Genomic DNA, 27763 nt, shown 5'->3' with positions numbered 1-27763 from the left:
GATAAATAATATATGCCGATGTACATCTAGCAGACTCTAATGATTGTGTTGTATTTTAATTTCTCTATAAATTATTATAAATGATATCCTAACTGTCATTACTTACTATCCATTTTAAATAGCACTAGGATGATGGAAAATGTTATTACTCAGCTAATATTATGGAGAATATTATGGTTATCTAGAAAGAAACCAGAAAAGAGTTTGAGACTAACTCAGCTTTCTGCGGGACTAGAGGCAACAAGATTAAAAAATGTATATGCTTCATAATCAACCAACTGTGGTAATGTGGCTTGTATCCCTCCTACTTTCTTCACTTTGACTAGTTAAAAGATGCACTGACAATGAAAATCCTACCACCTAATGAGTGAAAGTAGAGAGATAATGGCAACTGTTTCTGAGACAGTAAGGGTGTGATTGTGGTTGATTTCCTTTAATGAGGCTCAACAATCAATACAGAAAGGTTTTATTTTTAGAAACTGACGGGTCATACAAAACAAGCGTCAGACAAAACTATGCTCAAAACTTGTGTTTCTTCATGATAATGCACATTCACAAGCAGCCAATCATACCCAAAAGCTCTTGGTTGATTTTGGATAACAGATATTCAATTGTTAAATCATCCTTCATACAGGCCAAATCTAGTGCCATGTGACTACCACCTCTTTCCAGCAATGAATGAAGAAGTTTAGACTGACAACGTTGTATGGACTGCAAGGCTTACAAAGCTTTGATAGTGACGCTAAACTTCACAACAGCGTTAACCAGTGGTTGAGATCCCAGTTGAAAATTCTTGCTTTAAGTGCCTCAGTTTGAACAGAGATTACATTGAAAAATAGCCTTAGAATGAAGATTTCAAATACATATGATAAAAGTTATATCTTACATTTTTTATTACGTCTTTTACTTACTGGATAGTCCTCAAAAATGAAGATTGACTTGATTGATATTGGGTCACATATTCGAAATAAATATGAAATATGATGTAACTAGTAGTCAACCACGGCTTTGCATGCAATTTTGTAGGTTTTGCAATTGTATGAGCACTTCTGGTTTGAGTTAATTATATTTCCGACACTAAAGTTGAGTTTGCCTTCTCCCTATGGCAAAGAAAATATGTTAAAAAGTGTATATTTATGGTTATTTTAAGTTACTCTGGTCTTAGTATTTTGGTGCTGTTTTTTCCTGTCTCCCGACCAAGAAAAAATATATACATACACAGCTCTGAGAAGCATACTTTTGTCAAAAGACAACTTAGATAGGTTTCGTAACAGTCTTTAAATGTATAATAAAAGTTAGACTACATTGCCTTTTATATCTGCAATGCTGGCAATTACCCACCCCTTTGCACGCAATTTAGTAGGCGTTGCAGGTTGCTGGATCGAGTGATTTATATTTCCAACTCCATTGTTGAGTTTGCTTTATTGCCACAATCAAGAAAATATGACAAAATGATTATAATTTTGACCATTGTAATTTACTTCGTTCTTAGTATGTTTTATTCCATAGTTGGTATTGTTTTGTTTCCCAATCAAGAAAATATATTTCACAGATCAGAGAAGTCTACTTTTGTCAAAAGATAACCAAGATGGGTTTTATATCAGTCTTTAAATTTATAGAAAATTTTTTAAATATTTTAGAACATTTAGAACTGGAATTGGTACATTAGTTCAAAATAACAGTCTAGCGAAATTTCATATAGCATAGTTCTTAATGACTGCTTCAAAGGGCATTTTTGTTGTCAAATTCTGACCTTCTTAAATAAATTACCTTCTTATTATTATTAAATTAATTATTGTTTTTTGTTGGGTCTTAAAAGACCCAATTTTTTAAGATAGATGAGTACTACCGAATCACTGAAATCTGTGATATAGTGATAAATTATGGTTACTCTTGAGACGTTTTACTGGCTATAATGTAAACAAATAGAAAATAATAAACAATGTTTATACAAAGCAGTTGATTACATTTGACAGGCTCATTTAATTAATACAACACAACTTTAGAGACCAAGATAGCATTTTTTGCTAATTCAATGGTCAGTGAGGTGTAGTCTGGATATATTTTCAAAACAAGAATAGACCTATATTCATCCCAAGAACCGTAAAAATGTCCATGTAAAATTTCAGAACAATCGGTTAAGAAGTTAAGCGTGAAAATAAAACAAAGGCACTTTGGCATTTATAATATTATTAGGTTGTCAAAAACTTTATAAAATGAGAAAAAATAATTGAGAGAAACATGATTCATGATTTGTTTTCAAAAGTGATTTCACAACAGTTCTAAATTTACAGTGTCCTCCAAATAATTACTGCATACCACAGAATATGAAACTATAAAAAGTATAGACAGTTTTAAGAGGGACATGATGGCTGGTGTCAAAATCTTTGATATAAGCTGAGCTTGCTCCCTAGGAATTTGTTGTACAGTACAGATTGCTATCAATTGAATTGGTTGTGTCTTACGATTTTGATGTATTTTACTGGTTAATAATAACATTAGAGTATTGTTACAGCGTAACAAATTGAACAAATACAAAGTTGAAAATGTGACTTCTTGATTTGTTTAGTTACAAATTGTCTGTTATCCTATTGCAATCTGAAAATGAATTCCCAGTAATCTCTCCACCTCAAACTCACCATTTTCTGGTCATCAGAGAACCCAATGCCCGTCCATGATTCAGTGTTGGTTGTTGTGATAGTGAACTTGATCTCATCCTTGCGTGGGAAGTATTCCCACTCCACGTGGTATTCACAGGCACCCTTGGTCAAATCGCAGCCCCTTGGCGATGCCCAGAAGCCAGAACAAGGGGTGATCTTAGGTCCTGCCACCTCCTTCCCATCCTCACCCACTGTTACATCACTTGGACTCTCTGTGTCAAAGGAAAAACTGCTAATGAAACTTATCTTTCACTGAAATAATTGTATGGCAATGAATGTCTATCACATGCATATGTTTTTGAGTGGTTTAAGAATGTTTAAGCAGCTGGCATTTAGAATGACACTGAAAATGTCCTGACCACTTGGTAAGAGTATAACATAATGAATCTTGATATTTTCACATAATATGTTCTTGAGCACCAAACAATGCATTAAAAAAAACCAGCTTCACACACACAAAAAAACGCACAGATGAGAGAGATTAATGCAATTATGACTAATTTTTTCTATATTCAAGGGATTTTTTTAGTTAAATTTAAACTATTAATCAATATTACCAATTTGAGGTTTTACTCAATTCCATGGAAGAATAAACAAATGAATTGTGGTAGAACAGAACATGATTCTCCTTTAAAATAATTCATCTGATCATTCTGCTTTATCTGTCAAAAAGTTCAGCTATATAAATAACATAATATGAATAAACCTTTAACACTTTTAAACTTTTATTTTTCTTACGATGTACATTTCGAAATCAGTGAGTTCATCTTCAGGTACAAAATAAGGTTAAGAAAAATTAATTACATCGTAAGAAAAATAAAAGTTTAAAAGTGTTAAAGGTTTATTCATATTATGTTATTTATATTTATAAAACACTTTTCGAGGCTACATCTCTAACAGTTCAGCTATGTTCTACAACCCAATGTCATACCATCTGCCTTATTCACCTGATCTGGCACCATGTCAATTTTACATATTTCCAAAGTTAACCAAATCTACTCTAAAAGGAATGAGATTTCAGTCTAAAGAAACTGTAAAAGAATAAATTTAATTATCATGAAAATGCTTAATAAAGAAATCTGCCTGCCCTATTACAAACAATAAAGCATTATAACGACAGAAGAGGGTGTTCACTGAAGAGGATAATACATAAATATGTATAATTTTAAAATTAAGTATTTTGTGCATTTTTTTATGGCCACACTATACACTAGCGCAAGATGTAACATTTTCACTGAATCTATATAATTGAAATTTAATATGTAATTCCTCAAAACTAAGAGATCCTTACTAAGTCTGACAAGTTCATGAGTTATCCTCACTCTTTTCACAGAAACTACATACCAAAAAAGTTTATGCTTGTAACTCCTCTTTGATCTCCATGTCCGTGGTACTTGAGTTCGTCGGGTTTATAGAAGTCCTTTACAGTGGCAGAATCCTTCTCCAGACCAGACTTGGGGCTGTGGACAAATTTCCCAGGCTCTTGCCCTCTGGACCAGATCACGTGCATGAGGCCCTCCTCAATGGTGTGATCAGTAGGCTCTGTCGCTGCAATCAAAGAACCGAATGGCTATCACTATCAACACAATCACATACAATTAGATATGTAATAAAGCCACAGAGTTTAAAAAACTATGCCTTGAAAATCTAATGGTAGAGACTTACTAACAGTTATACCTTTATTTTTAACCCGGGGGGACTTTATTCCAGCTTTGAAACTAAAATAATTTTGTTATAATGAAAAATAACTCCAGATTTGTTTATTACAGGTATTAAGTTACCGTACAGGTATTTAAGTAGGAGTTCTATTATCACTTAGAATTACTTGCTTGAACCACAAATCAGACAAAATTTTGAACAAGAAACCATTGTCATAGACTGAGGAGTAAAAAATATAAAGTACAAAGTTGATATTAACCCCTCAACGGCTATATTTTCGTACCTTAAACTATGTTGTTTTGCTTTTTTACTGAATTTTGCATATACAGGTTTTAAAGTGAAGATATAGATATTTTTAACACAAAAGTTATTTTTAGAATCCATTTAAAATTTTTGTTAAAAAGTATATCAGTCACTAAGTTATTTTCACTATCCCTGTTTGTGTCATCACAACTAAACAAAGCCAATTGTCTATTTGTGCATCGCACATTTCCACGTACAATGAACACTAGAAATAGACAGGTGATATGCAACAACACTAACTAGCTGTCCGTTGTGTGACTACATTGAACTCATCAAGGAGCAAATTCTTATGACAGAGGACCAAGGAACTGCTGAGAAACGCCAAATCCACTTGTGTGATGTGCTTCTTGTGCAATATATCAGCAAACATCAGAATAAAATAGGAATAATATAAAGATGTGTAATATTATGTCATTAGCACACAGTTACGCAACCACTATGAATGTAACATTACATCACAAACTGTGAAGGGGTTACAAGTCAGTTCTATAATTTGATCAGATGCTGTCGCTACCCACTCTGGTACCTTCCTTATCTCACCGGAAACGGGTGGTCCTAGTTTCTGTAATCTTCCAAATGGTGCAAAATATTCTGATTCATCTATATCATATTACTTTTATGCTAAAACTTGGTAAATTCAGCTGACTAGTTTTTAGACATGTAATTTCTCTCAAAATTATCAATTGTTTTCAATCGAACTTTCATTCATTGCCATACAACCAAAATACATTCTTTCGGTAAGTTAAACAACATGTTTTACATCAAAATAAATAAACAAAAATTTGAATAATTATATTATTATGAAAAAAATCACATTTACAACAGTTTAACACTTCTCAGTACAGGACATAAAAGTTATGCAACATTAAGTGTAAACATCATTATCATTTCACATAGAGCTGAGAGAATTAATAATAATAATCGTAAAAAACATAAAAAAATGATTAATAGTATTAATTTATTAACCTAATTTGCGTACATGTACAAGTAAGAATCGGGTATTTATCTGCTTATTCATACCAATAAAATCATACATCCGTTTTTATATTGGAAGAATACAACTGTATAAAATGTAATAATTATTTCAAATTACATTAATGTTGATTTTTAATCATTTTGGCTGAGTTTACTAAAATTTATATTTTAATATAAAATTATAACCTTGTTAAATTGATGTTGAAAACTTATTGTTTATTCTAATGTGAATACTAGTAGAGCCAGAAAAAGATCAAACATTAAATTTTTTGTTTTGGAAGACAAATAAAATCATTATGTACAATATTTTTGCATTTTAAAATTTTGAAATATAATTATTTTAAACTTATAATAAACATACCTAAATAACTAAGTTTAATGTGACAGTAAAAATTAAAATAAATTATTTAAATCTTCCACACTGCACTCATTATGATAAAGAATTTTAAATTCCACAATGGTTTCATATGTTTAATTTTCACTAAAGTGTTTGATTTATAAAGACCTTCAAAAGTGTAACATTAGATATATTTACACCTGATAAGCTTGATCTATGGATTTTGGCACACCTGTACTTAAAATCCATGAAAACATTTTAAACTGCTTTCAAGGTTAGTTTCATGAGGAACCCATTTGATTCACTATTATACGATACCTTATTCTCTTACATTTGGTTTGAGATACCATATATGAAACACCCTATATAATATATCTATCGTAACTAGACAAAGACTTTCAGTGCTGGTGTTAAATGTGTCAACAATCATTAAAAAATAATTTACTTACTGTTCAGTGATTTTCTGTTTGGAAAATGCTTTCCCCAGACACACGTCCAGTTTAAGGGATGGATGGAAACATTAAACCAATAAAACAGTATTCATTTTACAACAAAGCAAAATCATTTGGGTGAATTAAACAACTCAAATACTTCTATGACTGAAAATAATTAATTAAGGATGAAAAGTGTTTCATACTCAATGTTGTTCTTATAGGGTAAAATTCAAAATCGTTTACTACAGGTGGATCTTAAGTACTATGAGCCACCTCATAGTACTCATAGTATAGTAGTGACTAGAAAACTATGTGATTGTGTAAGGAAAAATACATAATCTATCCCACATCCAGCTTCTCCGCTGTTTCAGAATTCACTCAACAATAAGTAAGAAAATGCTATCCCGTAGAGATGTACGTAACTATTACAACAGGTACATATTACTAATTTCACATGGTATAAAAAAAACTTAAAGAACACTAAAAATATGAGTTCTTGAATATTTTTATCATGTTGTGTATTATTGTCTCAGAAAATATATTATTTTAAAAAGTCTTATTATGGTTTTACATCATATAATAGAATAAATATTTCTTGTTAAAAAATTAAAGTAAATGTTAAAAATTTCTTCCATATGTTTAAAAATCATCAATTAAAATAATAAATTCAAACAAACTGATTGCAAAATCCTAATAAATTTACTGACAGTATTTACTGCTAAACTCAAACAATTGTTCATCATTACATGAGAATCTTACAGGTGTGAGAACAATGGTTAACTAAGACAATGTATTCTTACCCTTGATTTTCTTCCGGAATAGAATTGTTGTTACTCCGTCCTTCTCGAATCCCATGGCTGCTGTGAGGTCATTTTTTCCACCCCAGAAGGTGTCAAGTCGAGGTGTTGACCTAGAGTAGAAAATTGGTTGACAACGTTGTTCAAGATTCAATTATAATGGCAATCTCAGTAGTACAGTTATTATTAAAAAAATATCAAATACAGAATGAACAGAGAACATTTAACAGATGTAAAGATAATGTAAAGATATAGTGAGTATATAGTGAGTTTTTTAAGGATAATCCCACCATAATAGCATATGACTGAATAATGTGATGGGTGAAGTCTTGCTTGTTTGGCTAGTTAGATCACATGCTTTTGTGACTCACTCACTTTCTCTCACTAAGATTGGTACTAGAAAACAATTATAGAAGTAGACTGCCGATCCATACAAGAGAAGTGTGCCGACTCAGTGTCAGCCAAGTTGTCGTAGTATTGACAGCCCACCATGCCTGGCAACAGGATTCTTGGGCCCCTATGCAATTAAAAAGTCTGAGCCCCTAGATTCAGGTAACCAACCTACTTACCTTGACAATTCATTTACCTTCAACACATTAAAACCACATATTGGCTATATGTTAACATTGCAAGCTATATTTTAAACCCAAACTTACTAAACTGTTACCTAACTTACTTTGTTGTTACTTAACTGATTTACTTTCCACCAGAATAAATATGCCAAATATGTGAATAAATAGTAAACAAATAAAAAATGGAGATTTAGAAATTACATTTTTATTATATAAGCAATATAGGTTTTATGAAAAAAAGGAACTTAATTATTGAACCTTGTATTAAAATCTATAATGAAGTATTAGGCTCATGTTACTCATTTTAACATCACACTTGAAAATACAACTCGTCCAGCTCTCTTCCTTGCAAAGTCATCAATGATGTCATCATGTTTCAAACTCCTAGCCAAATCAGATTCCATTACCAGAATGCTGAGATCGTTCATCCTTTCTTGGTTCATCGTTGATTGATTAGCACTTTTTATTCTCTAATCTTTTTGAAACTTCTCTCTCCTTGAGTTAAAGACAGAGAGATACAGTAGAACAACCTGACTGCTATAGTATTGTTCGGGAACAAACTATTCAGTTTAGTCTTCCGTAGAGCATTCAGAAGTTGTAAGTGATGAAGAGATTTGTCTCCTAAGTTGGTCTTATGGATAGACTTCAAGTATTTTATTTAATTGAAAATTTCAATTTCTAAGTCTTCCTTGTATGTCTGGCACAAACTCAAACATTGATTTTCAATTACAATATTCTTCCTCAATATACGTCCAAAGACATTGAAGGAGGTTACTGATTTTTCCGGAAAATTCAAAACTTTGACTAAGACCCCCTTAGACTGAGTCAAGAAGCTTATAGAAAATATTGATTGTGAAATTTTCCTCTTCATGTTTTACTAGATGTTTCAGTACACATCTTGTTGATGAAGCATCTCTGGTTTCATCATGGAAAAGTGTTATTTTCTTCAGTCTTTTCTCCTTGAAATCGTTTTATATTCTACAATTTCAGCCATGTTTGTTGCCACTGGCTTAGCCTCAGTTAGAGATTACTCTATTTGTCTCGCAGAGCTTTTAGTTCCTCCGTTAGGTCACTGATATTCTTTGGCTCTATGTCAAGTGTTGCTGATCAAGCTTGTAAAAATTTTTGTTATCAATTGCAACAAGCACTTTACGCCTTATTGTTGACACCATGATGTAGGTAGGTACTCAAACGATCTTAGGTATTTCATTAGTCCTTTCAAATCTGTCTTGCACTCTGCTGTTAAATTAAGCTACTTACAGTCATTCAGGGTAAGAATAATGAGTGGCAAATGTTTCACAAAAGGTCAAACACTACCTATTCCAGCCGACCATCTCGTTAGGGAACATCCTCCTCTCAAAGAGTTGAACTCATTTTCTATCTGTTTAATGTATTACAAGTATAAAGAGAAGCCTTGTAGAAAAGCATAATGATAAAAGCGTGACAACAAAGAAGATACGCTTTGATATTAGACAAAGGTGTACTATTTGGATATGTTGGTGCACAAGATGATCTTAAATTTGTAAATTGAATTTAAACAGAGTAATAAAAAGTAACATAAATTAACAAACCTATCTCTGGTGTAGTAGTCCCAGATTCTGCTGGCTGTATCTCTTGCCATACCGATCACAATGTCAGTGCAGTCCATAGCATTGAAGTCATGTCGGGGAGTATATGGTCTAAGAACTGACCCTGAAAATCAACCCAAATCTACACTCACTAAATATGTATAAAACTCATAGAAATCTCAAGTTAAATTATAGGCTTTGTATGATTTTACATAACATTTAATTGTATTCTGGTGCCTCAAAATGCAGTATAAAACAAAGAAACAAAGCAATTTACAAAAAGAACCATATAGGAACTACCAAATAAACTTGTATGATTGATAGGAAAAAAATATATATTAATGTCATGCAGCATGCCTTAAAATACAAATACATTTTACTATTGTATACTAAATTTATTATGTGTATTTACAAGTATTAAATAAATAACTTAACAGCAGAATTATACCTTTTCCTTCTTTACCATGCTCTTTTGATGGCGCTACTTGAAGTTTTCCCTTGGATTCAGGTTCAGATTTAGGTTCAGGTTCAGATTTGGGTTCAGGTTCTGATTTGGGTTCTGGTTCGGATTTAGGTTCTGGTTCAGATTTAGGTTCTGGTTCAGATTTAGGTTCTGGTTCAGATTTGGGTTCTGGTTCAGATTTAGGCTCTGGTTCAGAATTTGGTTCTGGTTCAGATTTGGGATCTGGTTCAGATTTAGGTTCCGGTTCAGAATTTGGTTCTGGTTCAGATTTAGGCTCAGGTTCGGATTTGGGTTCAGGTTCAGAAGATGGCTCAGGTGCAGGCTCAGTATTTCCTAAAAAAGAAAGAAAAGTTTTGCTTGGAAAAGATTACACCAACCACCATCTACGTGAATGTTCAGAGAATAAACCTACAAAGAGATGCCAAGATTTCAATAAGTACAGCTTTTATTAACAGAATAAAGAAAAGGTGCAATTATAAAACTACAAACTACTTGTGCTTTTGCATTATTACTACAACCATTACCAAGTTTCAATGTAAAGATTTTAGTTATTTCATTAGATTTCAGTAATGATAGTAACATACAATTGATTATTTTGAATGAACGGCTTGAAGTAACTATAAATATAAAACTAACAAAACAAATGAAAATAAAATATATGAATAATAATTTATTACATATTATGAAAATCCATGAATATAATATTTACTGTGTTCTAATTTTATACAACTGTTAATTATAACATTAATTTCATTAAAATTATTAGGAAATGTAAAACTTTGGTAATTTTACAATGATCAGTTTCTATTAGGAGTGTTTTAATTCATTCATTATTAAAACATTAATAATGAAAAGTATTGCAGTCTAAAGTTGTAAGTCAATAAACATTTTTATTTTAAGCTTTACTATTTGTATTTCTTTAGAAATAATATTTAGACTACTCATTAGGTATAGAACCATTTTGTAATAAACTATGTATTAATGCAAAATGTTCATTGTATAATGATTGACTTAAACTTCCACTAAAATGACTAGGTAGGAGACTGCCACAACACGTGTCGGGTAACATCATCATAGAAATCATTCTTACCTATGTGGAAATGAAGGTTCATGCAAAAGGCTAAAATTAGGCTGCGTGATAATGTCACACGATAAAAGTCATATGATTGTTCTCAAGTTTGTTTACAAATCTATTTATTCTGCATTTTTTTCATTGTCATCACCATAATCCATAAGATCAATGTAAAATGTTTGCTAATGCTCAGCCAAATCCTATGGAGTGACATGTATTATTAAAGATTTCGGTAACTAATCATCCTACCTATTCTCATACCCTTTAATGTGAAAGAGTCTGTTTTTATGCTACAGGAAATCGTTTATATTATTCTTCTAGAAGCTTATTAAAGTGATTAGATGTAAAAGAAATGGATTAGAAAGAATTAATTTAGTTTGTTTTTAATATTGTACAATTGTATCTTCAAAGATACTTTCAAACTTAGTTACGTGTAATTGTACAAGTAGAAAATCACTCACTAGCAACAGTTTCATCTTCCATGGCAGCTCTCTTTCCTCTATTGCCTGCAAGAAGTTACCACTTGTTAGTTCAACAATTGAGGAATAAACTAACTACAATGGGGCATAATACAGTACTATAATTAAAAAAATTATAAATGTAAATATTTTACAGGGTATTAAAAATTAGTTGGGTTATCAAAACAACATAAAAACTTAAATATACTTTTTTAAATTAAAAACAACTTTTTATGCACATCTCAAACAGTATTTTTGAAGGTAAACAATCTCAGAATTCACATCTAAGTTATGCATGAATTTAATCAATAATTGTTTTCAAGTGCTAATGTGCTTCTTTAGTGTCAGTTGTCTTAAATGCAAAAGCAAGGTGTTCATTGTTATAAAACTTTTTCTGAAAATACTTCAAACATTGTAAATAATATCTGTTTTACTTATTTCTGAAATCCTACTGGTTGATTTTTATGAATAGCACTCCGAAATTTGTTTGATATTGTTGTGAGTTTTCAACTTCTGCTACTTAATTTTAAGCACAATTTTAAAAATTAATTGACATTCTTCAATTCGCAATAAACCCTTCAGAAATTAATATACACCCTAAAATGTAATTAAGAAGAGGAAAATAATACAATAAGAATACTGAAACTTTTACAAACACTAAAACATATGCCATTTAAACTTTTGTAATACTTACAATAAAATTATTTAAAATTTTCTATCAATGGGTTTTGAGGAGCTGAATTTAAAACATCAGCACATATAAACTATGATTGTATTACAACATATTTTTGAAAATTTATATAGGTGGCATATTTTTAAAAACTTCATAAAGCAAAACTGGGGGTAAAAACGAAGTTTTATAGTAAAACATATCTTTCATTACACTTTCTAATAATAATAATTTACTGTCTTATTACATTTAAAATACATTATTTCTAGTAATGGTATAATCAAAGTACTATATCGCTCTGAAAAATAACTATTATTATTGTACCGTAATTATTTTGTTTGATAATAAATTTTCCTTTATAAGCTAATAAACTCACCTTGGGAGGAGCTGACACGGTAAGATACACTGGTGGCCACAGAAACTTCAGGGTGATCATTGGTGTCAGGTACCTGTTGGTTAGTAGTGTCGCGTGAAGATACAATGCGTTTAGGATTACGCAATCCATTTGGTTTGGGTTCAGACTTTGGTTCGGGTTCACTTTTTGGTTCAGGCTCACTTGTAGGTTCTGGCTCGCTTGTTGGTTCAGGCTCACTCTTTGGTTCTGGTTCACTTGTTGGCTCTGGTTCACTCTTGGGTTCTGGTTCACTCTTGGGTTCTGGTTCACTCTTGGGTTCTGGTTCACTTTTAGGTTCAGGTTCGCTTTTGGGCTCTGGCTCACTTTTTGGCTCAGGTTCACTCTTGGGTTCTGGTTCACTTGAGGGCTCTGGCTCAGATTTGGGTTCCGGTTCACTCTTAGGAGACTGGTTGGGATCAGCAGTGACAGCTCCTGGGAGGTCATCTATCGTGGGGAAGTTCTTGCATGCTGGAGTAAGACCACTAGGCCTCCATCCCAATCCCAAGTAACTGGTTCCATTAGCTACCATCACCACTTCTATCTCTTGGTCCTCCTTCAGAATTCTCCAGTAGAGCTGGAGACCAGGGCTCAACTCTCTATGATTATGTCCGCTCAAATCAACTTCAGTAGATTTTACAGGTGATCCTATAAACCGAACAATTCTTTCAGGAAGTTATTTTAAAGGGTAGTAATGAAATATTCAATATGGTTTGAGAATATTAATGAATACTTGTATTAATTGCGAAGTGGAAAAGTATAATTTTAAACCCAATTGAATCAAGCTCAAAAGAGGTGTAAAATCGTCGTTGAATTCACTAAGTAAGGAGCTACATTAAATAGTTTCTAAATCAGCATTTTGATACTTAAAAATATTCATATTTTTACCATTCACTCTTGTTGCAAAAGTAACCAAGATATTATAAATTATGTACAGATTGTAACAAAAAGGTTGGGCTGGCTATGCATTTTCAGATTTTATGTGTGATTCTAAGCTAAAATGAAGAATCACTTTTTTCCAATTTCCACTTCGTTTAGCCACTGGCCGTCATTTTTATTTACAAATTATTATCTTTAAAACTAGTAAAGCTAAAAAGAAACCAAATTTGGTACAAAGGTTTGAATAAGTAAGAGAGAGAGAAAAAATTGTGTTGTTTTCTTTAATATTAACAAAATGGCATCTGTTTAAAATTTTAAAAGTCAAATAACAAAAAAAACAAGTATACACACAAATATACTAGACAACACAGTCATAAAACACAACACAAGTTATAAAAAATATACTAAACACCAACCAACTATTTGAAGAATTTTATTGCAATTCCAAGTTACTAGTTTCAACGGAATCCGTCAAGGCATAAGCGAGCACGAACAATTAAAGGTTCTGTCAAGGCATAGGCGAGCATGACCAATTTGAAGGTAGGCTTGCAAAAGCTGTGAACAGCAAACATTTTTTCTTCTATTGGCATGAGCTGTATTACATCAGTTATAAAAATTTACATGTAGCAACTACTTGGACAATGTTATTACAATTCTAAAGGGCACTTATTCAACGAAATCCCTCAATGCACAAGCGAGCACAAACACTTTAAAGATGGAGGGCCAAACATGTTATAGTTTAAAGTTATCAGTTGTTTCTTGCTCCTGGACTCGTCAATATCACTATCACTATCAGTGCTCCTCATCAATACTTACGTTTGGTACAGCCCGGGCCGAACCAGCCCAGCTCACAATAGCACTGCCTGCGCGGAGCAGTGGTAGCTTGGACATCCACACAGCGGCCTCTGTCGCCGCAGTCGCTGTTGTCTGTACACTCGTCTCGGTACTGACAACGTGCTCCATAGTACAAACGATCGCAGCGGCACTTGGACAGCAAATAGCGGCCATGTCCGCTGCAGTCTTCCTTGTACGCCTTGCCTGTTACAAAACACACTATGTGAACTTACACAATTGAAATTAGGGAGAGGGCTCTTCCAGTGAAATATATATTGAATTTCAGCATTTTTGTCTCGATTCCTGAATCCGATTACAATTCTCAAGTATTTTTATAAATCTTTTATATATTATGCATTTGACTCTATTTTTATTAACTTCAATGTTATTAATCATACAAGTATGCACATTAAATATAGGTACGCACTGTCTCCAGAACGGGAGTTTATTTCTTTGAAAAAATTAATACCACCTATTCTTAGAGAGATTTAGGCATCCCTGAAACTACGGACTAAAGACCTAATACTACTGTGTCACCACATCTCTCACTATTCGAATGAAATGAAACCAACATACAACATTTAGGGGTTTCGGTCTCTAACGGTTAATATCAGTTGTGAGTTGTTTCTTCCCTCAACCCATGATCGTTCATTCCACATAGAAAGTGAAGAAATCAATTAAGAAAATTTTAATTAATTGGGTTAAGTGACTTTTTGTGCCACAATCACTTGTTCCGCGTCAACTTGCGTGTTGTTTAATAGCGTCTTTTATTGCGCCGCAATCACTATTTCTGTGTCGTGTACTGTTTTTTGTTGAAACGCGACAGCCCGTGCTGCGTCGAATTACGTCTTTGTGCAGGAATCCTTCGCGCCGTGTACTGTGTCGCCTCATTTATTATCACCGCACCATGTCACATTCATTCCCGCTCCTTCGTCAGCATGTCCTGCCTTGCCGTACCTGGCCTTCATCAAAACCCATTCAATTATTAGCCAAATAATGTCATATATTACCAAAATTTACAAAACTACTTTATGATGCATATAATATCGATACCGGTACTTCAATGTTTAATTTTTTTCGACAGTGCAATGCCGGTTTGGAACGCATAATAAATAGCTGCAGGCTAGCTTATATTGTCGACATCTTCACGATTATAACGCTATAATTTTCGAGGTCTCGATCCACACCACTAAGAACCGGTTGAGTAGGATATGCCATCCTCATACATGATGGACAATCCATATTGTATAAAAAAGGGCAGATGGAAAAAGGAAAGAAAAAGAGAGATCATTAAATAAGTTAGTAACTGGGTCATTGATAAGCGAATAAATATACTACCAGCAAATCCTACTTATAGGCTACCATCAACTAGCTATACTACTATTCAGCAAGCCCTATCAATCAATAAAGACCAGAGCTTGACTGTTATCTTCATTCAACAATGTTAAGAGTGCACAAGAAAGTTTACGAGTTTTACTCATCCTAGAAGAAATTAAGAGTTCAAACTTTATTTTATATCTCTGTTCAAAGTATTATGTCTAAATGTATTCTGAATATAGACAAAATTCCTTGGCTGGCACTTATAACAATAGTACATGAAATAAGATTACAAAGACTTGAATCACGAAAGACAAGCAATAACTTCTAATCTAATAGTAGGTGAAAATAATGAGTATGTTTGTACTTTGGCGTATAAAGTAAAAATGGTACTTTGGGATTATACCGACCACACCAGTATGAAGAACACAAAAATATAAATTTATAGAAACAAACATGATAGAACGAAAAAACAACTCTTTAATTACAAAATTACAAACTTACAAGCATTTCCAGGTATTGTGATCGGTATTGTTGTCGCTGTTATCTTATCTTTCTCGAGAATCCCGATTGCGGCAGGCCGCGCGGCATCACATGATTATTTAAGTTTTTTGCACGGTACATAATTGCCTTTCCATTACAATTCAATTTATATTTCTGATCAGCCCCTCTAGAATTTGATATTTTACTGATAGGTACTATCTCGAGGGATGTTTTTCTTTCGTTGACATCAGCGCTTCGGCAGCACCTTCGGTGCTGCGCCGCGCTGGTGGCCGGAGGCACTCGCATTTTGGGTGGCAGAGTGTGATCAAGAATAAAAACAAGTTTTGAGTGTTTTTTTTTCAATAAAGAGTTTAGTTTTTGTTTGGTAATGTTTGTTTTTGTTGAATTTTTGTGTTTGGAGAAATGTAGGGGTAAAACACGGAAGTACAACAAAGCGACGCACCAGCTGAACGGGCGGAGAGACTCTGCAATCACGTTATCTACTAGACCGCTCGACTTTGACCTCTGTCTGAGGATGGGGAGGGGTTTGCGATAAGACAATTCCTGTTTTACATTGAGGAAATATTGTTCTACGCTAAACTAGTAATCAGTAGAAGCAAAATGTCAAATAACGATTCATGTCTGGGTGTGGTCGGTATAATCCCAAAGTACCGTAAAAATTTCCATGATTGACTCCATTCATATTTCGCGTTTGAGTCGTAACTCTGACAATTATATTTTCCCTCATTGACTCCTTTACTGATTTTAATGTTACTTTTGAGTCAAATCATGAAGTAAACAATTCGTATTTGACCAGACACTCATGTAAACTAGAATACAGAATTGAAGACAATTCAATAGGTTGAGGAGGACGTCACAAACACTTGTTGTTGTAATAATTGATAAAGACCCACTATACAATCAGAAACAATCCTATTACAGTTAAATGTTAAATATACACCCTCTTTCAAGCTTGATCTCTCTTGATGAACACTAACTTTAGTAGATTTTCGTTGCTTCCTTAAAGAAAACATATATAACAACTGAATACCAAATAACCATGTACACATATCCAGACGATATTGGTAAAGAATACAGCTAAATCGGGGTTTACTTTAGAATTCACCAGTCGCGTATCCAGAAATTGAATTTGGAAGGGGTTGATCGGCCTCGTCTTTTGTAATATTGTGCATTAAAGAAACAGGATGATGGAAAATATAACATAGCTGGCACTGTCCCAGATGTAACTTCTGTAATCTCGATTAGTTTTCGTCTGAAGAGATAAAAAAAATATCGGCGACGAAGAAGCTGAAAATTAACTCTTTGCATCGATTTGACATCAGATACACATAGATTACAAACTATAGTGTAATCTAGAAGAAGAGGTTTTCTCATTGTCTCATCAGGTACACGATTGAGCTTCTTTGTAGCTGACTTTTTTAGACGCTACACTAAGAGGAAGGTGAATTGAATCTAAAATAAAAATTCACATGATGGAACATTTGGGTCAAAACTCAAAACAAATACGTAAGATAATGTGTACACAAACAAAACAGCTTCTTATACATACATCTGATCGTCTTCTACTATGTAAAGTATTGAATATATGTCCATATCTACTACGTTGTAATGGATATCTTCTAGAATCATATGTACATTCGTCTAATCTTACATGAGTGTCAGTCGTCTCTGAAAATACCTTCAATCTGGGTCTAGCCGTAATGACAATGCATAAGCTTAATACATGCAACGTATTTCAGTGAAACACACAATATGTATAGCCAGTTTTAAATCTATGTATAATTTTTACAAATTGTTAAGATATTTGTAAACATGTTTATAACAAAATCAAAGAGAGTTATGACGAAATAATGAAATGAGTGTCCGAATTACGACTTCTGGATGGATCCGTTAGCAACGAATCATATAGAGTCGAAAGCAGTTGAACCCGGTTAGGTCGAAGAATTAAATTATCTGATAAACTCTGCTACGCCGCTGAACCGATTGGAATCACTCGTAAATAGATATATTTTTGTAAAACTTAGTTCTTAAAAATAAAAAATATGAATTAAAGTAAAACAAATTTAATTCAATTCTAAAATTATAGGTACAGATATGTCATTGTTAGGGGGTTGTATTGTAATTCTCAGACAGTTGTGGGGGATTCCGGCGCACTCGAATATACTCTACTGGCGTTCGCCAAATAAATCAGCATGTTTAAGTTCTTCTGCCTCTCTCTTGTATCCAATTCCTTCATTCTCAACAGGTTATATCTAAAACGATGAAGATCTCATTATACACTACTAACATATCTAAGTCCTGACTTATTACTTACGATTCTTGATGTCAACGTCTGCACAGGACCAGAACCGATAGGACTTGCCCCACTCTAGAGCCTCCCGCTGTAACCTTATCGTACAATCGTTGCACTCGAAGTCGGAAGGTAACCTCACATTGAAGGCTTGAGCCCTGCAACACAATTCACTTGCATGGCAAAGATAACAAAATGTGTGCAGTGTACTTTTCATATTACCTATCAAACCCGTCAGTATAAAAAGGTTAGTTATGCATCTCATCGTAATTTCGCTACATAAAGGTGAACATAATGAATGATACAACTAAGAGACATTCGTCTCATATAATTCTCTTTCGTCTGTATATAAGCAACACATTTTATTTGTTATTTTATTATCAATCAATCTAGTTAATATTTTACAGATTTGAGTTTAGTATTTTTCTTCCAACCAAAAAATTGTCTTGGCAAAACAATACAATAAATGTAAAAATCTGGTGGATGAAGTGTTAAATTTAAAAACAAATTGCTAGTAGCTGAATATATCAAATGCAATGAATTATTAACAATGCTACTTACAACTTTTCTGACTGAAATGCTGAATAACGATAATGTGAAGAGGATTCTGTTGACAAACATAGCCTATAGAGCCTACCTACCGAAATATCCTGTGCTTTAAACTATATGCAAATGTTTCGTGGGATTTAAATGTCTTGAAAAATGACAATACCTTCTTCATGACTTACATGGAAGACTATGGCTTCTTAACTTACTTTTAAGTTCTCTATAAGCTCTCTGACCAATTAAATTCTTAGGGATATTACCAAATTTTTTAATGAGTAAAATAAGAGGACTATCCAGAAAGTAAAAGACGAGGACTTCCTCGCTGGAAAGAGGTGGTAATTGCTTGGTGCCAGATCTGGACTATAAGGTGGATGATCAAACACTTCCCAATCAAAATCACCCAAGACTTGTCGTTACGATTGGCCGTTTGGGGACGTGCATTGCCGTGGAAAAACAAAACTTTTGAGCTCAATTTTCCCCTACGTTTGTTTTGTATCACTCGCCGTAGCTTCTGCAATGTTTCACAGCTCTGCGTTGATTTTTGATTCTTGTTCAAGGAAATCAACCAGAATCACACCCTTAGCATCCCAAAAAACAGTTGACAGAATCTTTCACGCTGACTACAGTTCGATGCGTACTGAACGCCAGTGTGTTTTACACCAAGATGGCGGCTGTAGCCCCGCCCACTGAAGCACCATTCAAAAACGTCTGTTACTTTATTTATTTCAACGGTCAACACCAATTTACATTTAACATACCCACTTATATCGTAACTTTTCATTACAAGTGGCAGAAGGAAAATGGAATACATATAAGTATTAACAGTGAATGCAAACACATCCTAAATTAAAAAAATATCTTTGTAACAAATTATAAACTAAATATCAATAATTACAACAACAAAAAACTATGCAAATGATAACAAGAAACGAGAATAAATAAATCAGTTTTAACAGGAACAACCAACAATGTATAACAAAATAACAACATAACAGTGGCAAAAGCTATAAAAAAGCTTCGCCACTACTGGATAGCTTTACTTTCTGGATAGTCTTCGTATAATATGGTCGTTTGTGTGTGATCAGTGAAATATAGTGTGTGTTATGTAATATTGGTGTAAAGGGGATCAGCTTCTCCTTTTTATAAAAATAATATCTATCATAGTATAAAATAAATTATAAAGGCTTATATATTATCTAGTAAGATGGTTTAATACCACAGCTTAAAATATAATTTCATGTACAGGCCTAATTTAGATTGTAAAGACCCGAATTTGCAGTGAAAGTTTGACAATTTAAAAACAAAGGCCTTTTTCAGTAGTTTGGTAGTCTCTTTGCATTATGTAGTATTTCCAAATGGGTTGGAGTTCAAAGGTAACTTTATTCTTGGCCAAATTGTAACTAACTAGTACTAATCCACGATAAAGAACAATTAATTGTAACATTCAATCATCTGTAATAACACTCTTAGTCCAAATCACAGATAATTCACTAACTTCATTTACTTAAGCTAGCACAGTTGTTACTGCACATAAATCCCCTGAAGAAAACATATAAGGCCATAGTCTTAAATTATAAGTTAGTAATTTTCCCTATTAAGAAGATCCATGGAGATCTCTACGTAACTACGAGAATGCGTAACAAACTCGCACTAAGAGGTAGATTTTTCAAGTTTAGTTGGCTTAGTTTCCCAGTGGTTTAAGATAAAACGAGTTTTATGTTTTTAACCGACTTACGTGGCATCGACCCTGACGAACTCGGAGTCTCTGGTCACAGGAGTCAGATCTACCACAGGCCTCAGGAGGTTGTCCAACACCTGAAGCTTGAATCCTCCCTGAAACATACAAGAGCATTCAAGTAATACAAGTTTTGTAATCGAAATAATTGGGGGAGGGAGAAATAGTTATTACATATTCCATTTTGCTGATAGAACATGTTTTTATACAGACCTGCTGATACATGATTTAGTGGATAGTTTAGGATTATTAGTTTACATCCCCTATCATACTTCCTAAAATTATTTGCTTCATTAAGTATAATTGTTTAAATGTGTATGCCTTTCAAGTTTCTGTTGGCATCACCTCTCCTAATACAAGAAGATGGTTAAACGATCTGAGTAGTAAAATCGTCCCTTGATTACAGGTGTCCACAATTAAAAGATAATAGTCCAGGATTGGAGTATAAAAGATGTATTTTTATGTAGCTAAAAGTCTTATGATGAGTCTAGAATATTAGAAACTTACTAGTTACAAACATAACTCTTTCAAGAAAAGTTTAAATAGTTCTTGCTACAAACCCTTTAACTACATGAAAATAGTATTTTCATAACCTTGTCGAAAGCTTGAACACAACAAAATATTTATACTTTTCTCACTCGATGTAAATAGAAATTTTGCATCAGGAAAGTTGTTCCTCGAGGGTCAATTTGTTCAAAGTCTAACCAGAATTACACCTCAAGATCAGGCTGCATTGAAAAGGGCCATTGAATGAAAATTCTGTATTCTATTTGTTCACTTTATTCACTTCTGTCACAAATTAATTTTATACTCATAATATAGACAATTGATCCTAAATTTACTAGTAAGTTACTAATTCTCCAATACGGCCATTCAGTGTTACTACAAACGAGATGCGCCCAGCAAAAACATCCAGAAAAATTGGGAGATCGATTTCTCTGATAAAAGTATCAATAACAAATCTGGTTATATGCTCTAAGGTTCGGACCGATATGTGTGAGAGAGTGAGAGTAAAAATGAAAGGAGAGGTGTGTCTCTTGCCACTTTAGAAACTTGTAGAAAGTCGTGACGACTCGGACCGTCTGCACTACGCATGCGTGTTGTTCCACTGCCCGCGCCGGAATGTCTATGTAGTGCGTAGACTTGGCGAACTTGCTTTTATATAACACACCTGCGATCTGATTGAGTCTAAATGTCAACTTTGGATTTTAGTGGATTATTCGTCAGGCAGGCTGTGAATGTACGTTTTACTGTTTTGTACAGTACAGTATTACAAATTTAATCTTCCAAATTTGGATGCTATTCATACAGTTTCATAGAGAAAAACTAAGGCGGATATTTTCTGGAAAGACATACTGAAACAATTTTTTTCATTGGGAAGAGGTATTCAAGTTTTCAGCACAAACTCAAGTTTATAATGTAATAATACACAAAAGTAAACAAGATTGAAAAACATAAAAAGGGCGGATTTGAAGTAATAAAGTTCGAAAGCGGTTTATTTATTTAAGTTTCATGAATCATATTTTGTTTTGATAAAAATAGCTCTTGGATGTTCATTAGAAAGTGCTATATAAAGGTAAATGTTTCAAAAATAAACACCAAACAAAATAATATCACTAGAGTAAAATATAACTGCGAATTTTCACAACTAAATAGTAGTTTTTTTACAACAAGCTCTTAAATGATTCTTTTTGTTCAAGTTTGTTTTTATAGACTAACGTTAACAGTTGGGTATTACAGGCAGTTACAAATTTCTTCAATGTTACTGAAATTCCACATTAAAATTTGGGCACTGGATATTTCTAACATTTTTTATGGTTAAAAAGTTTAATCCATAAACGAATACAATCAAATATTTTACTACTAAATAATAAATTATGATCAACGCGATAGAGTTCAATCCCAATTTCAGACCATCGGTATTCTATTATTATTAAGAGGATTACCTGTGTTGGAAAAATTATTAATACGACAAAAGACGCACCCACGATAACGTGCGGAAGTAATATAACGTGAAAGTCGTGTCCGAAACACTGTCGGCATTACATTAGTGGGTATTGCAACACAACCTGCGCTCTATATGGACTAACTCTCTCACGGCCTAACCATTCCACACGCCTTACAGGCCTACTACATATCGTGGGATAAGACCCATGCGTCAGTCTATTTTCAACATCACGACTGTGCAATAATTATCCTAATACTCTTGTTTTCAACGAATCAATAGCTCGATAATGTTTCCAGTAGAAGTAATCAGTAAACGTAATTAAGCTCCGTGCTTGATCACCTTGCAATGCATTTATCACCGTGCATGCCTGATACAATGGAGGAGTATTGTATTCAACTTTGAGCTACCCATTATCTGGCATCCAATTATCATCCTATTATTCACGTGATAATGTAAATGTATTGCAATGACAAGTATTACGCCGATATTCTTGGGTAAGTGGGATTTAGGTTAGTTATGATATCGATGACCTTCTGATATTTACAAAATATCCAGCGTTAATACCCAAGGAAGTCAATATACAAGGTGTATTCCCTATACCCACTGATGCGCCACTTTCAGCAACTCTAAGACATCCTACTAAATTACACTATTTAACTATTCATTGCAGAAATATTATTGGTTCTTGTCAAGAGTTACAAAGCTTGTGGATGGGTGGGACAAGGCGGTGTCAGACAATGATGATGACTCAGGAGTGGCCATGGTCGCCGGAGGAAGACCACTACCTTCCCTCTGGCTCTGGGAGGATGTGCTGTAGAGACAATAGCGTGGTTAAGTGCGCTGCGTGAGCGCTAGGCTATTGTACGCACCATTGTGTATACCTACGCACCCGCTGACCGTTTCTCCAGAGCCTACGGGTTTTACGCAACCTGATAAATACTTCCACTTGGGAAACCAGGTCAAAGTTCAACTCTGAAGGCTTTAGGTAAAGCCACTGTTCCGATAGTATGTTCTCTTTACATGCTGGTAGTTCGAAATAGTAAAAAATATACTACATGGTGATATCGTGACAAAAACTTAAAACATAACTTAACTGGATTCTAGACGTAAATTGTAGATGTTGTAGAGTTGAATTTGAACATACTTTACGAAATCGTAGAATATTTTGATTGTTTAGAGGTTTTTTAACTGTACTTAATTAACTGAGATAAGAATTAAAACTGTAAAAACTTTAAAAAGGATTACACTTCGTAATACAATATTTATCATATAGAAACGGTCTTGTTTAAAATTAATTATAGAAGTCGTTTAGTGGTGGAAAATCTTATACAAATAACTAAATACTCCATAAAAATTCACCGATTTGAAGTTAGTTACGTCAAAATACATATAAACTCAACTTTGTAATAATTTATAAATCGTATGTTTAACCTAATTTGACAATTAAGAGGTCACAACTAATAATACAATATGAAAATACACCCGTGACCAATGAATTTGGATCGGTGCGTGAAAACCTTCGAGTTTATGTTGTAAGGATTGGTATCTGTGCAGTATAATAAAGTGCTTTACAATAAATATAAATATCTGGAGCGAAAGCGTTTTATGTTTTAAACACTAATTGGATTCTATTTGTATATTTTGTAGCCGTATGTTTATATTTTCTGTGTTATAATTATGCGCAGTATATTAGAGCTTACATCCTTATTATTAGATTTCGTTACGCGTGGTCTTAGGAATCGAAAGTATTGAAATGTATCTGTAAAGGATCAACACCATCTATAAGCTGGCCTCCTTCAGCTCTTGAGATATCGAAAGCCATTGTTGATCCAACTAAACTTTTCTCTTCGAACCGATCGATACGATCTTAAATGTAAGATATACGTAATTACTCTGTATGACGTTGAGGATAAGCTTGGTCTAACGCAGTTACAAAAGAAATAAAAAATCTATTAGGTAATTAATGTCGTGTTACTATGAGTATGGTTATTGCAAGGTCTTGTCAACTAATTGCCCAACCTTCTTCGTCGAACAGAAGTTTTAGCCTTTGAATAGAAGGCTTTGTTCGATGAGCAGTATTCGACCTTGAAGACTAAAGGCAAAACCTTACCATATCTAAAGACACCGTTTACGGCAAGACAACAGATGGTTATGTCATGGCGATCAGGTGTCGATAAGGAAGTGGATGTCCTCAACACCTGACTCGCAGCCCGTCAATAGCCAGGAGATACCCCTGTTCACCTCCTGTTTCACTTAGCATGTCACTCATTGTTCACGCAAACTTTGTCCGCAAGCTTTACCGGTCTGTTTCATAACGGTTGTACTTTCGCTAATATCTTTGAAAGCTCTGAGGAAGTCAAGTCAATTATTTTATCGTGTTTGAGTGATGCCATGATTAAGTCGATTCATAAAGGAAATGTACCCTCATCCATTACAGAAAACTATTCAGGAGTTATAAGAAATATGAAAACTTTTGATAGAAATTTCCACTTACAAAGTTGACGGTTTCTGTTCCTACAAGGCAATCAACCAAGTAAAATAGTGAGCCAACAGTGGTTGATGAAGCCTACTAACGCATGTAAAGAGTTCATTCTTAAATATTTTTATATAGCTAGTAGATGGTTATAGTTACTTAATTGAAATTTTGTGAAGATGGCTTAACAGTGTATAATTGATTGAGAGGTGTATTAGAAATTAAAAAATCGTAAAACATTACATGTTTAAATATTTGCCTGCGTTAGAATCGTCTATTGGAAAAAAATATTTGATACTGAGCATCATATCAAGAAAGTGGGTGCTAAAATTTAACAGCAGATTACAATTATAAAATATGCAAATATTTCGAAATTGTTAACATTATTGTATACATTTAGAATTAAATACACATTGCATTCGATCAAATTCAAATATCACAACAAAAGATGTTTATCAAAAATCAAGTTTTTTATCTGTTAACCTGATCTTATTGTTTATCGTACAAATTCTAGTTTGTCATGCTTTTGTTACTTTGTTTATAAGTATTTTGTGAAGAAGTGGACAGATTCCATTTATATTTTTATAACACGTAATGTTGTCAAATGTTCGAAATATTTTAATAGTCTGGAACTTATAGCACTTATTAGAGTGTCATTCAAAATTTTACCCATCTTTTTAAACCACCCAAAACGTATGTACACATAACAATCCAAATGCGTCACAACAAATACACACTTATTTTTTGATAAGAAATCGAGCAAGATATACTGGGAAGTTACAAACTATCCTTAAACATATCTGTATTATGGTAGAAATATAATATAAAACAAAGCAATCATAGTTACGAGACTTCTATCGTTGGTAATTACAAATAAAGCAGAGGAGTGGCCCTTTTGGGGGGGGGGGGGGGGGGGGGGTTAAAGTGTAAGGTAACAAACCACTCTCACGAGGTCACGGTAAAGGGCCACTAAATAGAATGACAAAAAATGAATAACTACAGAAATAAATAAATTTAAAACTTAATTTTACTGATATAATAAATCAAGGTAAATACGTTTTACTGGGATTATTTCATTGCCCATACGCATAACTCGATTTGAAATACTTTCTAAGCTACTCACAGAAAGAGCTGATAAAAACAGCAAGAAAAAGCATGTTTATGTTAAAACACACGCCAGCACACAGTGATGTTTGTTCTACAGGCAAGTTCACTAGCCTTAGAACAAGCGATGTGTGAAATTGTCGACACAGTGGACTCTAGCGACAATGTCAGTTCTGTGGAGGTCGGACACGCTGCTTCTTATACTGATTGCCTCCATTATAATTCCAGATTGTTTTTGCCCTTGAGCACACACTCACGGGGTCTTTGTAGAGAGGATTTTGGCTACTAATAACAAAGATTTTCTGTCACGCTTGAACTGGTGATGGCGTCAGTTGTCTTCCGATTGGATATACTTTGGCTTCTTGACTTTATAGACGGCTTTTTTAAGTGTACGTTGTTAAGAGTTCAATAACTGAAATATTTATTGATATCGTAAACATGTAGACAATAACAATTTTGCCCAGTATTACAACAATTGGAGGCTTATATTTACATTATTTTGTGTCATGCCGTTAAATTTGACAGATTTGTATGATATAGGTGTCAAAACGTTTATTATTCTTTAAAAACGTTCATCTTATTAGTTTTTTACATTATCAGGCTTTAAAAACTTCAACATCCTTCATCTTGAAACTGAATATTATAATATCATGTTAATTAGAGAGTACAAGAGAGAAGAAATATTTGTCTTTACTGGTGTCTGAGATTAAAAATATAGAAAAAACAAACACATATACACAGAAAGTAAACTAAACATTTATGTTCCATATGTATATTATATCCATATTTTTTGTCTTGACACGAACATCAATTTTTTCCCCAAAATATTTCCGATAAGTTCATAAACACTATGTATAAAACACATAAAGGAAATTAACATAAACAAAGAAGATGGTGTTAATAAGCAAAAAAGCTGGCATCTTTTAATAGATAATCCACATTGACTGTTGGTTGGCTATACTGGTCGTTGACTGGTTAAGTTTTAACCAACTACGATACGGAAAAACTTCTACACCACTCGAAAAGTAATTTGTATTATTATTTTACTTAATACATCTCGTTTTAAAATTATTTTGAAATAAAAAATGTAGACTACTAGAACGGTCTCTTTAACCTGAATGCAAAAATGTATTCAATCGATATCTAATTTTAATTTAATTATAATATATTCCACAGCCCACACAATAACAGTATTTATTGTTTTCAAACATACAATATTTTTTATTATATCTACTTAAAATAAATGTAATGTTTTTCATTGTGGATGGTGTCTTTGCTCAGTAAGTTATTTATAGTGCTTGAATGTTGTGAGGACAATCTTACACGCAAATAAAATACCAGTGACGAAACCGCATTGCATGATGTCACCGCACTTTATATCCTGTGTGCATCACGAGTACATGAATGCATGATGGAATTCTCCAGTAGGATTTCTTGTGCATTCCAAACAAAGGCATTGATTTCGTTCGAGTATCTTCGTGAGAGCTCTCATCTCCTCAGTCTCATTCTCATAAATCAAGCCTGTGTTGCCATTCGACCAGAGGAGGCCGGGCCGATGACAACGCATTCCCTGAGGTAAAGTTCACCGACGATCATGGGAAACTTTCTCCGCTCCGTCAAAGAATAATGCATGATCACGCCACGGGCAGAAGAGATGCCAATTATTTATGACCATCGCGGTGAGTTCTTCATGTCCATATCTTGACAGGACCATTGTAACGAAAGAAAGTTTCCGTCAGAGAGATTCTTTAAATCATTTTTATCAAGATCAAAC

General features: G+C 33.5%; 1 protein-coding gene across 3 annotated transcripts in view; it reads right to left on the bottom strand.

Annotated features, from left to right (window-relative positions):
• The window catches only part of LOC124354663, a 120613-nt gene that overhangs the window by 19677 nt on the left and 73173 nt on the right, over positions 1–27763 (bottom strand). For 2 of the 3 annotated variants that reach the window (XM_046805292.1, XM_046805290.1), the window contains exons 4-13: positions 20465–20562; positions 18208–18341; positions 14055–14276; positions 12345–13007; positions 11302–11346; positions 9754–10101; positions 9309–9429; positions 7169–7278; positions 4005–4208; positions 2640–2872 (exon numbers count right to left, since the gene is read on the bottom strand). In XM_046805292.1, coding sequence (XP_046661248.1) covers positions 2640–2872; positions 4005–4208; positions 7169–7278; positions 9309–9429; positions 9754–10101; positions 11302–11346; positions 12345–13007; positions 14055–14276; positions 18208–18341; positions 20465–20562 — 2178 coding nt within the window. The remainder of the gene's footprint in view (positions 1–2639; positions 2873–4004; positions 4209–7168; positions 7279–9308; positions 9430–9753; positions 10102–11301; positions 11347–12344; positions 13008–14054; positions 14277–18207; positions 18342–20464; positions 20563–27763) is intronic. The other variant, XM_046805291.1, reaches the window with a different exon arrangement.

This window comes from Homalodisca vitripennis, chromosome 2, assembly GCF_021130785.1.
Source record: "Homalodisca vitripennis isolate AUS2020 chromosome 2, UT_GWSS_2.1, whole genome shotgun sequence".
NCBI lineage: Eukaryota > Metazoa > Arthropoda > Insecta > Hemiptera > Cicadellidae > Homalodisca > Homalodisca vitripennis.
This window is presented reverse-complemented; position numbering and strand designations above follow the sequence as displayed.